The sequence below is a fragment of the Gekko japonicus genome, unplaced genomic scaffold (genome assembly GCF_001447785.1).
Source record: "Gekko japonicus isolate JY-2015 unplaced genomic scaffold, Gekko_japonicus_V1.1 scaffold385, whole genome shotgun sequence".
Classification (NCBI taxonomy): Eukaryota; Metazoa; Chordata; class Lepidosauria; order Squamata; family Gekkonidae; genus Gekko; species Gekko japonicus.
Genome location: NW_015162489.1, coordinates 1,057,406 through 1,073,486, shown reverse-complemented (window position 1 = coordinate 1,073,486; position 16,081 = coordinate 1,057,406). Strand labels below are relative to the sequence as shown.

The 16,081-nt window shown below is 46.1% G+C and overlaps 1 protein-coding gene across 2 annotated transcripts in view; it reads right to left on the bottom strand.

Annotated features, from left to right (window-relative positions):
* Positions 1 to 2,961: 2,961 nt before the first annotated feature.
* Positions 2,962 to 16,081, bottom strand: part of TRIOBP (TRIO and F-actin binding protein) — a 42,580-nt gene continuing 29,460 nt past the window's right edge. For both annotated transcript variants that reach the window (XM_015405974.1, XM_015405973.1), the window contains exons 8-14: positions 11,220 to 11,367; positions 10,839 to 10,950; positions 9,777 to 9,936; positions 9,039 to 9,152; positions 6,271 to 6,357; positions 5,030 to 5,183; positions 2,962 to 3,706 (exon numbers count right to left, since the gene is read on the bottom strand). In XM_015405974.1, coding sequence (XP_015261460.1) covers positions 3,702 to 3,706; positions 5,030 to 5,183; positions 6,271 to 6,357; positions 9,039 to 9,152; positions 9,777 to 9,936; positions 10,839 to 10,950; positions 11,220 to 11,367 — 780 coding nt within the window. In that variant the 3' untranslated portion in view covers positions 2,962 to 3,701. The remainder of the gene's footprint in view (positions 3,707 to 5,029; positions 5,184 to 6,270; positions 6,358 to 9,038; positions 9,153 to 9,776; positions 9,937 to 10,838; positions 10,951 to 11,219; positions 11,368 to 16,081) is intronic.

Here is a 16,081-nt window from a genome sequence, read left to right as displayed (position 1 = left end):
GCTTTCAGTGGAGTACCAGATCGGATTCAAGGTTCTGGTGTCGAGCTTTAAGGCCTGTAACGGCCAGGGACCTATGTATCTTCGGGATCATCTCTCCTGGTATACCCTCAGGTTACACTCAGGAGATCAGAATTTATTGGTGGTCCCCAGCCTGTGAGACTTCCAGGTGTCCTCAGCCAGGGCTCCAACCTGGTAGAACCTTCTGCTGAGTAACATCTGCACCCTGTGGGATATACTGCAATTCTGCAGGGCATGCAAGGTAGAGATTTCTGCCAGGCGTTTGGCTGAAGACAGCAACGGTCCCGTCTTGGCACTCCCATCCTCCTCCCCCCTGCCCCTTCCCCATGAGACAGCGGCACTGTTAGGATTTTAGCACCATCTATAGCTTATTATTATGGAGCTGCAGTGGCTCAAGTGGTTAAGACGCTGAACTGCAGGGTGTGGAAGGTTGGTAGTTCAGCAGTTCGAGACCCGGGTGTGTCGCATGACAGAGTGAGCTCCCGTCTCTAGTTCCAGCTCCTGCCAACCCAGCAGTTCGAAAGCAAGAAATTGCAAGTAGATAAATAGGTACCACTTTGGTGGGAAGGTAACAGCGTTCCGTGCACCTTGGTGTTTAGTCATGCCGGCCACATGACCATGGAAACGTCTTCGGACAGCGCTGGCTCTTCGGCTTTGAAACGGAGATGAGCACCGCAACCCTAGAGTCGGACTCGACTAGCTTTTGAGAAAGGGAACCTTTACCTTTTTATAGGTTATTAGTTTGCTGGATTGATCAGATTGGTTATGTTGTACTGTTTTAGCCTGATCTTGAATTGTTTTATGCAATGTGTCATCTGATTGTGTTGTACACTGCCCTGAGCCTGGTCCTACTGGGGAGGGCGGTTAATAAATTCAATTAAATATAAAGGACTATTCCACCTTCCACATGGATTAATGAAATCATCAACATTCATTAAAGCACATCACATTTGTTATCTTGCAAGCCTGATGATTCTTTCATTGTATTGTATTGCCCCGCTGTAGGATTGGGGGACAATGCATTAGACAGGGACAATGCATATAGATGTGGTGCACAGGCGCTGGTGCCTCTCTCTGTTTCTAACTGAGCATGCTGGCCCCACCTACGCATGTTTTGCTACACCTACAAGCTGGACACACACAGGCCTTGGTCCCTTGTGATAGGGAACACTAAAAAAAAAAGGTAATAGGAAAATTCTGCAAACATGCAACACCAAATGGCTTTTGCAAGCCCAAGTATATGATGTCTATGGATCACTGTTACCCACCTGTTTGTTAACCCACTCAAAGAACGCTCATCAGCACCTTTCCTGGGGCCTGCCAAGTGTTTTAGAAAGCAGGCAGAGTCAGGTGGGGCTTCTGCCCAGCAAAACATCTCATTGATCGTTGGAAATTTGATTGGCAGATTCTTAAAAACATTGCTTTGGCAGCAACTGCCACCACAGCACAAAATCTTCACTGTGTGAGTGAAAATAACCTGTGGCAGCTATTTTTTGGCTGGCTTTGCCTCCTGTGGCAGCCATTCTGTGGCTGTGGCCCATCACACTGTCTCAGAATTCCAAAGATGCCTGCAGGCTGGAAAAGGTCGGGGGACCCCTGGTGTAGAGTGTTGACTATAATCTGGGAGACAAAGGTTCTATTCCCATGCTCTGCCATGGAAGCTGTCTTGGATATTCCTAGGCACTGTGCTCATATAAAGTGGTGCTGAGGAGAGAGCGCAGCATTCTCTGCTTTGTTTCCCTTCCATATAGAGACTGTAGATACAGGGCTACCAGTTTGTGCAGCAGATGAAAGCTCATCCTGCTGGCCACTGAGAACTGGTTTGGGTATTCTCTGACTGCACAATTATTCAGGGAAAAATATTCAGGGAAAAACAGGATTCAGGATCAGGCACAATGTTCAGCATGTCGGTATCCCCAGCTTTCTTTTAATACAAAGACAAGTTACCAGCCCTTATGACTAAAGGCAGGCTCCTACATCTGATGCAGACTATGTAGGGCTTTGTACTGCCTTACATAACTCCTTATCCAAACAGATGCATGCAGATTCAAATATTATGTTCCACAGATGTGAACCATTTAAGTTTACTCCATAGAGGAAAGATATTTTTATTGTTATATTGTGTCTGTGGGAGGTGGGCTAGTCAGAGAGTAAACGGCGGATCATGACCATCTATTAACTTAAGAGGCCAGGTGACGGTTTCAGCCTGTGTCACACTAGTCTAAACCCAGCCCTTTTACCCCTCCATGCATTTATAACTCTCCCATGTTTACACACTAGTTTAAAGGATGTAATTTAGTATATATGTTTTGGCCCTAATTACCCCAAATTAACTGCGGAAAAGTACAAATATGGGACATTTTTTACATCTAAGTGGACCAAACCCAGCCTAAAATCCTTCTAATAGAAAGCAAGCATTGCAGGAATTAAAGTTAAAGCTATGCAGTGAATTCTAATGGGAACAGTAGAAGTTTAGTTTCTCCTTTGCATTTTTGATCCAGACTAGACTGGGAGAGGATTTTCAACAGCCACCTCCACCAGGGAGCACAAGTTACACCGGGCGGCTAACTGAGCACCAACAAGTTTGCCCCATCCCCACTATCCAAGCTTATACTCATCACCACTAAGCAACTGTGAAGGACTAGTGCCCACTGAGGACTAGCGTAATGCAGAGGCAGTGAGCCCCGATGTCCCAGTTCAAACTTGGCAGTCACCCACTCATTTGAGGCTTTAGGCAAGCTGCAGACCCCATTCTACAACACAGCTGTAAAAAGTCAGTCGGTAACAGAGGGCCTTATCATGTCCGCTATGAAACGGTGGCAGACCCCACAACAGTGAAGTCCAACATTTATTATTATAGAGTTCTCTTAAAAAAAAATAAATCATGGCTACTTCTGTGCCCCCCCCCCCAACAAACAGCAACATCGCTTTTGAATAGCTGAAGGTTTTTATTAAGTTATACAATAGTAACTGTGCAGAGAGAAGCGGCCGCCTTCATTGTTTGGCTCTGGCGACATCAGCAGTGAAGTCCCCTCCCGCCCCACCCAAGGAGTAACACAGCTAGAAGATGCACTTCTGGAATGCAATTGGGGGGGGGAGTTGGCTTTGTAGTGGGATGCACAGAAGTCTCACTGGCATAGAAAATCTGCCCGTGTTTCTAGTACATTAATATAAATAGCCAGTCCCGAAAATTTTAACAGCAACAAAAAGGAGAACCCAATGCAACACAAAACTCTGTACAGTCTCCTGGTCTCCAGACAAAGCGGGTGCTTCAGAGAAAGCCATCAGTACAATCTTCCTCCAGCACAGTGCCTCTCAAAACATGATCCCCCTCGGATCAACGCGATCCACTGGGGTGGGGTGGAGTTGTCTGGAGAAAACTGCAAGTGGGATCAGTTATGACTGCAAGGCGGCAAAGGATCTGGCTCACTTCTCTGGTCAACTGCTAGTTAAAAACACAGTACAGATTTTTTAAAATGCAACACCCTCCCCCAAAACGATATAAAATATATTTTCACATATAAAATCCCCAAAGAAGGTGCAAATAGTAGGATCCAGCCCAAACACGTTCAGTTGTGCAGGTGCGTGTGACGGGTATTCACTGACGGGAGTCTTGGTCCAGCTTCCTGGAAGGGAACACGGTGAACGGCATCGAGCCTCCAAGGTGAGGGGTGCAAGGCCAGCTAACCTAAGGAGAGCAAGAAATACACTTAACACCTGGAAAGCACAGAGGTATGTGATGCTCGGGAGGCGGCAGATGATACACAAAGCCTTCTAAAGCAAGGGTGTATATATACGCTGTTTCAGAACCAGAACTATATATTGAGAAATAAAGATGGAAACTCAGGCTTGGAAAGGTATTTCAAGGTTTAATGAGCACACAGGGCAGAAATCTGAAGGGGGGGGGGAAATATTCCAGTTTCTAGATACTAACATTAGATCTTTAGAAACCTAGATTCCTTGAGGGTTTTTCTAGCCTTGCTCATACCCCTAGGCTGGTTTAGACTTGACATAAAAATCCAGACTAACACTGAACACTGCAGTGGGCCAAGCAATGCAGGCAAGAGAGCTGTGGCACGAGCTTCCCAACCTTTGCTCCTTTTGCCTAGTTGCAAAAACAGGTACACTACAGCAGGTGGATATTTTGGGCTGAGGCTATGAGAAAGAACCAAACGGAGGTTTACTGTAACATAAATAGATGGGAATCAGCCAGTCACAAGGGCACGTAGCCAGGATGCCTACAGACAGGTGTAGGATTTGTCACACCCTGGTTGCAGGATTTGTCACACCCTGGTTGCAGGATTTGTCACACCCTGAACACTCCCTGTTTGAACTGCTGCCTTCGGGTAGAAGATATAGGACAATCAAAACAAGGACAAACAGATTTTTAAAAAGTTTTTATTCGAGATCTATTATTGCTTTAAATGCTGTATGAATTGGAATTTGGGTGACATTGGTGGTTAAGTTGCAATGTGAACCCTAATGGTTGTGTGAGTGTATATGAGTATGGTTGTGTGAGTGTATATGAGTATGCTTGTAGATCACCGAATAATTGCACCTTAATTTCGTTGTACTATGTACAATGACAATAAAATATATTATTATTATTATTATCTGCGTATTTGCCACAGAACCACTAAGCCCCCCCCCCAATCACATGCATGCCCAGTATTCATAAGGAAACAGAATGGCTGGCCCTGAACAAAAACTCAGTTTGCCTGGATTTCACCTCCTTCTTAAAAAAAAAATTCCAATGCAGACAGATGCTGCTGCCAGGCAAAGGACATCCCCTTGGAACCTCCTGCCTGAAGCAAAGGCTTCACGTCGTTTTATAGAAATGTCAGCCTTGATCCCTGGCAAGCAGCAGGCAGAGAGGCTCCATATGTGGCTGCTCTCTCCTCCTGAAGCACCCCGGCCCCCAGGGCGGCAGTCTCTCAGATCATTCCCTCTCCTGCCTCCTGGCCGGCTTGGCTTTAGGCAATGCACAGCAGCCCTCTTCTCTTATACTTGCCAATGCTGTTGTGCAGCGTCTCCTTCTCTTGTAGGGCTGCCATGGCCAGACGCAGATGCTCCTTCAGCTGCTCAATCTCTCGCTCTGACCGCCGCTTGATGTAGTTCAGCTCCACATAAACATCCTGGTATTTCCCAGAGGCAAACCTCTTATCCTGTGCGGGTGGGGGGAGAAAGTACCAGAGAGTGAGTGGCATTTCGTCCACTACAGGGGAGAGCCTGTTTCCGGCCTGGGCTCATGAAGACAAGCTCCTCAGCCCTGCCTTCCCCCACTCTGGCCTAGGACTCTTTTTTTTTGGGGGGGGGGGATATTCCAGCCTAGGAGAAAAGGACTAAGACCTATTGGATGTGAGGATTTTCTATTACTGTTTTTATTGTAGTGTCATGGCTGCTGAGTTATTGTAAGGTACCTTGGGTCCCCTTTGGCAGGAGGAAGGTGAGAGAGAAGCATTTTAAGAAATAAAGCGCAGACAGCTAGCTTGAGTCTTCTACAGTCTGTGCAAACCCACTCACAACACAGGCAGGAGGACTGCAGAAGCTGAATGGGAAAATAGGGGCAGACAGCACGGCGGGGTGGGTGAGAGATCTTCTGTACTCTCCTCTACCCAGTTCTGCTGCAACAGTCTAGCTGGAATGCTAGTTGATCATCAGAAGCAATAAGCCTGATGATTCCAAAACTCCCCAACCCCTTTTTCTATTCCCCTATAGTCAATGCCTTTAGATTCTCTTGACCTCTGATGGGCTGGAAAAAAATGGAAGGCAAGGCAAAGCCTTCTTTTGAGCTGAGAAACAGAACAATTACTGACTACAGTATCGGACACATGAACTCAAGAAGAGCCCTGTTGGATCAGACCAGTGGTCCATCTAGTTCAGCATCTTGTTTTGCATAGCGACCAGCTAGTTGCCCTATAGGACTAATAAACTGATTATAGAGGCCAAGGCCTTCACCTGATGTTTCCTCTTAGCACTGAGTTTCAGAGGCTTAGTGCCTGTGAATATAGAGGTTCATTTTCTTACCATGGCTAGTAGACATTAATGGACCTCTTCTCCGTGAATCTGTCTAACCCCATTCCAAAGCCATTCACTCCCAATGGCCATCGCTACCTCCAGTAGCAGTGAATGTTGAGGAGTCAGGGACCATAGCACACTCAGTAGAAGTCAGGATGCTCTACAGCAGACTGGCTCTCTATGCAAGGAAGACTACAGGGAAGGGTGAGGCTCATTTAGTCCTCAGAGTCTAACCTTGTGCATCATTTGAAGCTCATCCTTAAGACAGTGGACCTCTTTTTTCAGGTACTGGAGTTCATTCTCTTTCACTCGGAGCAGCACCTGCAGAAAAGAACAGAAGGAGAAGGGAAGAGTCTGCATGTTTGCCAAGGCCGCAAATTTTGAGTAGAATAAAAGGTATTCTACACTATCTTGGAAAAATGTCAACAATTAGATTACCTGGTACTGAGCCAAAGAACCTTGCACAACACATTTGTGAAATGCCTTACAGTATGACACAGAAGGCTGGAATACACAAGTTTTCATAAATGGGTCAAGTGGTTTTCGATATGTTAAAACCTGCAGACTGGCTGGAATGCAAACAAACTCAACAAACCCTTCACACAACTACCTTACAACTGTGTGCGGGGTTGGGGGGGGGGAGTAGCACCATTCCAAGCCTGGCATTTGAGTGTATCTGCTGCCATCTTCTGAATTCAATGTGAATTATGTTGGCACTACAGAATCATATATGTAGCAGGACACCAATAGTCAAATCTGGATTCAGTGCAAACCTAGCAGATGCAGGCGGTAGGATTACATGGCTAGAAGCTGGTATTGGGAAACATTTTTAGAGCACACAGGAATTCCCCCCAGCAAAAGCTCTTTAGCTTAATCCAGAATTAAAATTTAGACCCACATTCATTTTAGTCTGTGGAAGCCACAAGGAAATGCCCTAATTTTGGAATGAACTTGGGGAAAAAGCTTTTATTGGAGGAATACCTGTTTGCTAAGTGAAGAGTAATTTCCTGACACCAATGTTTTCCAGCATCCTCATGACAAATCAAGTTCAGACTGTGCATCACACTTAAGTCCTCCTTTTCCAGGCAGTGAATTTCACATCCTAAAGATTCATTAAAGATACATTCTTGTGCTTTAAAAACAAAGAATATCAAAATGCCAGACAGAAGTTTTGGAGACCTGGCTATATACCTAATGAAATCATTAGTTCTCAATATCCTAGCTATTTCTAGAAAATTCTAAAAACAGAAGGATGTCAGTGATTAAATAAAATACACAGGGGGAAAATGGCAACTGACTGTAAAAAGAGAGAAACCTGCTGACAAAGCAGAGGGTGTTGATGGTCCAATCTAAATTTTTTAAATTTTTTATTTATTTTGGCATTTTTTTACCCCGCCCTCCCCGTGAGCGGGCTCAGGGTGGCTTACAAGGGGCATAGTATAACCTGGGCTCTGCATACCCACAAGTCTGTACACACACTAAGTATAAAATGTGGGTACAGCATTTTGAGAATTTCAGCTCTTTTCACCCAAACACAGTGTATCATATTTTGGCCCCAACAAAGGATAGAAAGAGAAACAGGTACTGGGCCCAAGGGCACCAGCCTGGGAAGCATGCCCATTGCTACAAACTGATCCATTCGCACCATCTCAAAGCCACATTTATCCTCCTGTCATGACTCATGAGATTGCATGTACAGGCGGAGGGTGGAGACAAATGTTTGTATCAGGGCCAGAAGTATTATGCTTAGACTTTGCAGTCATGTCTGTGAAGATAAGCTGAGGAATTTTGCTGGCTGAGTTAGATTTCCAGCACTTGGGATGAGTTGTAGTTCCTTGCCCTTCTTCACTAGAATTACCCCCCAAAAGAAAATCTATAACCAGCTCGCATCATGCAGAGAGACTTTTCCTTGGAACAGCATTAGGTTTATTTTACTTTAAAAGTGGCTACTTCTGAAGTATATGTAGTGCATACCTAGCTAATTAAGGGATCCATGCCATAGTAACATCAAGACTAGACTACTGTAATGCATTGTACATGGGTCCAGTGTTCCCTCTAAGCTGAGTTAGTGTGAGCTAGCTCATAGTTTTTTAGCCTCCGGCTCACACATTTTTGTCTTAGCTCAGGAAGGAGGTCTCCAAAGCAAACTGATTTATGTAGCAGCCACATCGCTCGCTCACAACTTTAATGCCAGTGGCTCACAAAGTAGAATTTTGGCTCGCAAGACTCCACAGCTTAGAGGGAACATTGCATGGGCCTCCCCTCAAAATCAACTTGGAAGCTCCAACTGGTCCAGAATGCTGCAGCTCAGCTATTCACAGGAGCTAGCTGGAGTCATGCATATTACACTCCCATTCTGCAGATGCTTCACTGGTTGCCAGTCTGTTACTACACTCAGTTTACGGTGCTATCACCTTCATGGCCTTGGCCCCTCCTATTTGCAGGACCGCCTTTCTCCCTTTGCTCCACCATTAAAACTTTGCTCAAGTCAGCAGGGGCTTCTGCCGGTGCCAACATGCAAATGGGCAGAATCAACAACTGCCCACACGAGCGCTACTTCTGTTGCGGCTCCCGCACTGTGGAACGGGCTGCCTGAGAAGATCCAGAAAGCGCCCACTCTCCTGGCCTTCCACAAACCATGCCAAACTGAACTAATCAAAAGGGCTTTTCTGTGCAGATGATAGGGCTGCACTGCACAAAATGGTTTCACAAACCTTCTTGGATAAATGATGAAGGACTGTGGTCTATACTGCTGTGTCTCGTTTATTTATGTAATTTCGGCACCACTTCATGTGCCATGTGAATACTTATGCTATGCATCCGTTCTTTCTGGTGGTGCCAGACTTCTAAAAACCTAATGCACTGGTTAGTGAATGTCCCATTTTTGTGATTGTACGGGCTCACTATGTTTAATGCGCCTTGAGTGCCTGTGAGAGAGGCAGACTATAAATAACACAAGCAAATAAATAAAAATAAAGGGGAGCAGTAATGTCCCTGCTCACCTCTAGCTCACAAGTGTTCCTCTCACTGTTGTGTGAAGCACTATCGCGCGAGCTCTGAGCTGTGATGAACGCCCGCAATTGCCCAATCTCCTCGGACAAGCGCCTCTGCAACTCCTGGGGACGAGAGGGAGGGAGGAAGAGATCTCATTTAAACTGAGAGCAGCACTCTGCACCTTCTACAGCCTGTTTGGTAGGGGCTTCTTCACGTAAGCAATCAAATCCAGCATGAACGCAGGAAAGACTTTTCTCTAATATTTCAATCAATGAGAATCTGAGTAAACAGACATTTGGCCATCATCACAAAAGGGTTGCCCAAAGAATCTGCTATCATTCCCCCACCACACACACCCCAGCAGCTGATTACACAAAAATATTAGGAAAAACTAAAAACTTTTTCAACCTGACCTGGATGGCCCAGGCTAACCTGATCTTACCAGATTTCAGAAGCCAAGCAGGGCTAACCCTGGTTAGTACCTGGATGAAAGACCACTAAGGAACTCCAGGGTTGCTATGCAGAGGCAGGCAATTGCAAATAATCTCTGAACGTTTCTTGCCTTGAAACCCCTATAGGGTCACCATACGTTGGCTGCAACTTGGTGGTACTTTCCATCACCAAAAACCTTTTGGGCGGCCTTCCAACAACACCCCTTCCTCAAATACTATCCCTTCCTCGCTGTTCTGTGCACCACTCATCTCCTCCTCAATTCCCCCAGTCCAGGGATGCAACAAGCCACTTGCCTGGTTGTGCCGCAGCAACTCCTTTCCCTCCTGTTGGCAGCGCTGCAGTATTTCCTCCTGCTCTTCTGCCTTTGCCATGAGGTTCCCGATCTCCAGGCACTTCTGGGAATACTGCTCCGAGAGCACCTGCAGCTCCCGCTTTAGAGACTCCACATCAGACCTGCAGCAGAGGTCAGAACACTGACACCACGGGGGTCCCATTGCAGAGAACTTGTCCAAACATGGCCTTTTGTCCATCATTCCCCCACTCATAGGCTCTAGGGTGAGATGCTCCCACCCACGGTGTCTCAAGATCCTCCTAATATGCTCGCCCCTTGTCCTGAAAACTAAGCCAGTATCCCTGGATGACAGAGTTGGCCAGGTCTCTGTACCATGATAAAAAGTTAACAATTTTCTTCCACTCCAAGATCTTGAATAGTGAGAAATCCTGCTGTAATCAAAACAGGGGTAGGTTTGGATATTCTGGTGGGTAGCTCCCACTGTCACTGGAATAGCTAGAAGAGAGGGATAGGACTGCACAACCTTTGATTACTGCATGCCCAGATAGCTTAAGTCAGGGCCCGCCAATCTTATTCACCCTGTGGAATTCTGAGAATACAGAGTGGGTGACACAGCAAAATGACCGCCATGGGGTGTTGGGGTCAACTGCACAACATTGGGATGTGAAAAGCCAAGCATCCACCTACAATGGATCCCTGAAGGCACACCTTCAATAATGAGATGGGAGGAAATCCAGGACTAGCTATTTTCTTTAGGAAGAGATGTTTTGGGGAGAAGAAAGTGGGTTCCAGGAAACTCATTAGCAGGTGCCATGTTTAGGAGCACTGCCTTAAGCTGAACAGCGCAAAGGGAAAATAGCATCTTACTATCTCTGCACACACAGCAATGCTAATAAAACTGATTCTTCTATAACATTTTTCAGCTTAAGATGGCCACACACTTGCTCATCACGGTCTCAAAATCCCACCCTTGCTTTTCAGCAATTCTGTGGTCATTCCCACCACTGTTCATACTCTAAAGTTTGGAGAGGGGACAAGTTGTCACTGCGGAAGTGTTGCTTACTCATGTTGTCGCCGGAGAGCGTCTGAATCTAAGCCACCTTTCTGGAAGCTGCGTGTTCTACCCAGTTCTCTGTTCAGTTCCTCTCTGTGTGCCTTCTTCAGTGCTTCAATTGCTACGGCAAAGCAGGAAGGGGGGGGGAGGGACAGAAGAGAAACTTGATCTGGGATATGTGGTGAAATAACTGGATTTTTTTTAAAATGACTTCTATTACTGGGAGAATCACAGGTTGAGAAATTTGGTCCACCAGATATCAGCTGCTCCTGTTCTTCACTCTGTAAAGTTATATTTTGTGATGCTGGCAAGATTCTCCAGCCAAAGCAGACAGGAGAGTCTTCCGAAGGCCGGTATTGAGCTGAAGCCCAGTCAGTCAGCAGTTTCTACCTGCAGCTGTGGCAGCCGCCTCCTCGGCCAAAAGCCGCTCCTTCTCGAGGTGAAGCCGCTCCATCTCCCGCTGGTGGTGCCGCTGCAGTTCCATCATGACCTGTCGGTGGGAAGCCTCCATCTCTGCCAAACTGCGCTCACACGCATCCTGCCAGGCAAGTGGGATAGGGAGAGAAGGGGGGGGGGGGGGAGAGAATTGGTTTTAAAAAACCAGTTGGCAGTCTGATTGTTAGGTGGAGGGAGCCACACTCACACCGAGGTGAATACGGCAATCCAAGCCATGGACCTTTCAGCTGCTCTGGCAGAGGGCTGAATATCTGCTGGCGAGGCACAGAAAAGCCAAGCCTTTCTTCCTCAGATACACTAGCTGTACTAGTGACTGGACAAAAAGCAGTGTTGTTTCGAGGAAACATCAACATGAAACCTCAGTACTCTTCCCCTAAAGTTAGCTGCATGTCCTTATTAACACACAAGGTAAACTGATCACAAGCATGAATTGTCTAGTTCCATGGATATGTCTCTGTTCACCATGTGGGGGCATATGAAGAACAGGTAGTATTACAGCATTCTAAAAAAGCCCAAATGCTATTTTATTCAGTCTTATTCAGGACTCTGCAGTAATGGAACTAAGGAAGTGTAGTTATTATAGCTACAAAACATTAATAGCAAGGAACGGGAAAGCTGCTGAAAGTTTGAATATTCAAAGATGGAAAACTAAAGCAGGGCAAGCAGCTAAACTACTTAGGTTCAGACAGGGGGAACAACAAATATAGGAGACAGCAAAACCCAACATTTCTAATAGGTCTGAAGCCCTTTAAGTTTTGGCAGCAAAGGTATATAATTGTTATGCTTTGCACCAAATACCAATGTATTTTGTTAGTTTTCCTTTTCTGTTTGTACTTTAATATTTGTTTTAAAACATTACATTGATAATCATAAAAAGGATGTAATAAGAGAAAACTGGTTTCTCAACAGATTAAGACTATAGTTCTAACTTATAAAAACACACATACCTTATGAAGATGTTGTAAACCCATTAGCTACAAGAGTTCTGCTACAGACATTTTTTGCTATACCTGTACACATATTTGCAATTTTTCATCATTTTTTAAATCTATTTGATATATAAAATAGTATGTGCTGAATTGTCATACAAGACTCCAGGAAGCATGAACCCCATTTTCAGGCTTCACATAGTCCTCTTTAGCACTAACACAGAGACAGGTGACTTCCTGGTATAGGTAACTCTCCAACTCCAACATGTCGCAATGTCAGAATGTGAATGTCTCATTAAACTGGAGGTTGTTTATTACCCAGTAACTGGAATTCAAACCCAGGATTAAATGGTGATTTAGACTCCTGATTGATGTAGAAGAGAAAACTCCCCTCAAATTCTGTTTCAGTGCCCAGATTTAGAAGGCACAGAAAACTGGGAATTAGAAGGCTCCCTAAACCGCAAATTCTTCACTCATGGCTCTGTGTAAAGGGAAGGCAAATTGGTGGATACAAGTACCCAGGGGTCGTTTCATAGAAAAAGAGCTAGGGGGACTCATTAGCATAACTCATTAGCATATGCCACACCCCCTGACATCACTGTAAGTGTGTCATAAGGCCACACCCCCTGGCATCACCGGAAGTGTGTCATAAGGCCACACCCCCTGGCATCACCGAAAGTGTGTCATAAGGCCACACCCCCTGACATCACCGGAAGTGTGTCATAAGGCCACACACCCCGCCCCCAACGGTCCCAGCCGCCACCGCCGGCCTTGCAAGTCCACTGCCGAGCCCCATGAGGGGCCTGGCGGTGGACCTGCAAGGCCGGCGGGAGTGCAAGGAAGCCCCGCGAAGGGCCTCCCTGGCCCCAGGCAGGCAGGCAGGGGTGGGGAGAGGCAGGGAGGAAGCAACTTACCCTCCCTCTTCTGCCTCCTCCTGGCTGAATGAGGGCCGGAAGCGGGGCGGACGGAAGCAGGGGGCGGGGCTTCGGCATCTGCCCTGCCCCCCGTACCTCACCCGGGGGAACTGCGATCCCCCGCGATTCCCCCGAAATGACCTCTGCAAGTACCCAAACAAACCATGTCCACACTTATCTGAATACGGCTTTAAATTTGAAATCTTGAGGGGAGAAAATGGAGACAACCATAAAGTGAAACTGAGAGATTTATTGTCCTGGAGCGCCTTTACAAAAAATGAAAGCTAGCACACTGGGCAATGCTGACTGTAACTTCTTTTGTGTTGTGGGGCCCAGGGCATCTCTCTGAACAGCTCTCATTTCTAGCTTCTCTAACTTCATATATATTTATCAAACTCCTTACTTATCAACAGGTGCTTGTCTGGAACAATTAGACAGTACATTTCCAACTTGGGGCACCTTGGATCCAGGATAAAGAAAAGCTTTCATTGGTCAGCTTTGGGGCTGCACTCACATGACTCACTTGCTCCACAGCTGAGCACAAGAGATGCTCTTTGCGTTTGCTTGGTCACTAGGGACAGGCTCCTGGGAAGACTGTCACCATTAGCAAACCCCACGAATCCTCAAAGCGACATAATTTTACAGTGCCGGCTAAAGAGCACGGCACTGCATTCTGGGATATTCAGCCCTGACAATACTGCATTTCAAGCTCAGAGAAAGAGAGCTTTCAGTACATGAATGGCAAATGCTGATCCAAAACCATTTGTGGCCTGGGGAAACAAGTGCACGATAGATTTAAACATGTCTCGGCTATTTATTTGAATATCCCTAGTCTTCTAGCATGCATCAGGGCCTTTTTACCTATAACCTCCTGGCATGGCCAGCTGCCAGACTCTGCCCCTTCACAATGTTGGGCAACTCACATTATTGCCTCAACCAGAGGGGTAGGCAGGTAGAATTCTTTTGAGGGTAATGGATTTTTAAAAAATGATAAATTCACAGATATACTAGCAGGTAGGTAGGCAACACAACCTTGCTCACAATCCTTGATAACTAAAAGCACAGTCGTTCCCACAGAAAAAGGAAAGCGGAAGTCCGGCCCTCTCTTTGGAGCTACTGATGTGAAGTAGTATCCATGGACAGTCATCCTCCCAGGAATTATCCAACCAACCAATGTTCCCTCTAAGCTGTGGAGTCTTGTGAACAAAAATTCTGCTTTGTGAGCTACTGCATAAAAGTTGTGAGCGAGCGATTTGGCCACTGCATAAATTAGTCTGCTCTGGAGACCTCCTTCCTCAGCTAAGACAAGAATGTGTGAGCTGGAGGCTAAAAAACTGTGAGCTGGCTCACACTCACTCAGTTTAGAGGGAACACTGCACCCAACTACATCCAAAAGGAAGGCAAAGAAATCCTAGACTGAAAAACAGAGTGGCTGTAAACACCCCCCCCCCCCGTAAACCTGAACACTCAACTCAAACAAAGCCTGCTCAATGATTAAAGAACACAAGTTGTCGCCAAGTTGTTGTCCCCCTTTAAGAAACAGTAGTATGATGATCTGGCATCCGGTCTCCTGCCTATTTCATTTCCCCTGTCTTCCAAAAAGCTAAGTGCAACAGACATGGTTCTCCCTTCATTTTATTATTTCAACAAGCTTGCCAAATAGGCTAGACTGAAAAAGAGTGAGTGGTCAAAGGCCATACAAGTTTGGTGTAGTGGTTAAGTGCGCGGACTCTAATCTGGGAGAACCGGGTTTGATTCCCCACTCCTCCACTTGCACCTGCTGATGTGACCTTGGGTCAGTCACAAGCTCTGGCACAGCTGTTCTTGAAAAAGAGCAGTTTCTGTCAGAGCTCTCTGAGCCCCACCTACCTGACAGGGTGTCTGTTGTGGGGAGGGGAAGGGGAAGGAGACTGTAAGCTGCTCTGAGACTCCTTTGGGTAGTGAAGGGCAGGGTATAAATCCAATCTCCTCTTCTTCTCTAATGAGCTTTCATGGCAGAGCAAAGATCTGAACATGGACCTCTTAGACTGCAAGCCTGACACCACACTGGTTTTTGTCTGAAGCCATAGCACTGGTATACGTTCAAAGCATTCCTCCTGCTGTTCATTTCAGTTCTTTCCACCATCATCAGTTTAGTCATGGGGGTGAAATCGCTCAACAAGAGTCTCACAGCCAATGCTCCCCTCTAAGCTGCGGAGTCTTGTGAGCAAAAATTCTACTTTGTGAGCTACTGGCATTAAAGCTGTGAGCATGCAATTTGGCTGCTGCATAAATTAGTTTGCTCTGGAGCCATCCTTCCTGAGCTAAGACAAAAATGTGTGAGCCAGAGGCTAAAAAACCATGAGCTAGCTCACACTAACTCAGCTTAGAGGGAACACACAGCCAGGTAAAGTTGCCATCCTGGCAACCGGGTCACTGCTCACGTATCTGCGCATGGAGTTCCTGAAGGGGGTAACAGCCTGACTATACAAAAGGTAAAGAGCTGTCTGACAATTCAAAGCTCATTGCAGACTGCAATTTCAATCTGCCAGGACATGCGATCGGTATACCTGAAAACACACAAGCCTTACGCCTGTGGATTCTATTTTATATACAGCATTTCTATTTCAGGCAAAACAAAGGAGGAGCAAACAACAGATGAAGGATTTAAAAAAGCAGCAGTCTGAACCTGGGCACATTCCATCCACCCCGAACCATTACATTCTAGAAGGGACATTCCACCAACCAAGATGACCCTTGACTTCAAGCTTTTACACGGCTATATTCACCCTGTAAATGTAAGCTTCTCTTTCTCATTGTGCCAAGCGTGTTCCAGCATCACACGGTGCATTAACAACCAACGATGAGACTAAAAGTGATGCATAAACGTGGCTGAGTTTTTCCTTGGGATCCTTTTCAAGGCCAACAGCATTCACCACAGTTTGGGGAGACGCTTGCATCCGGCTGCTCTATA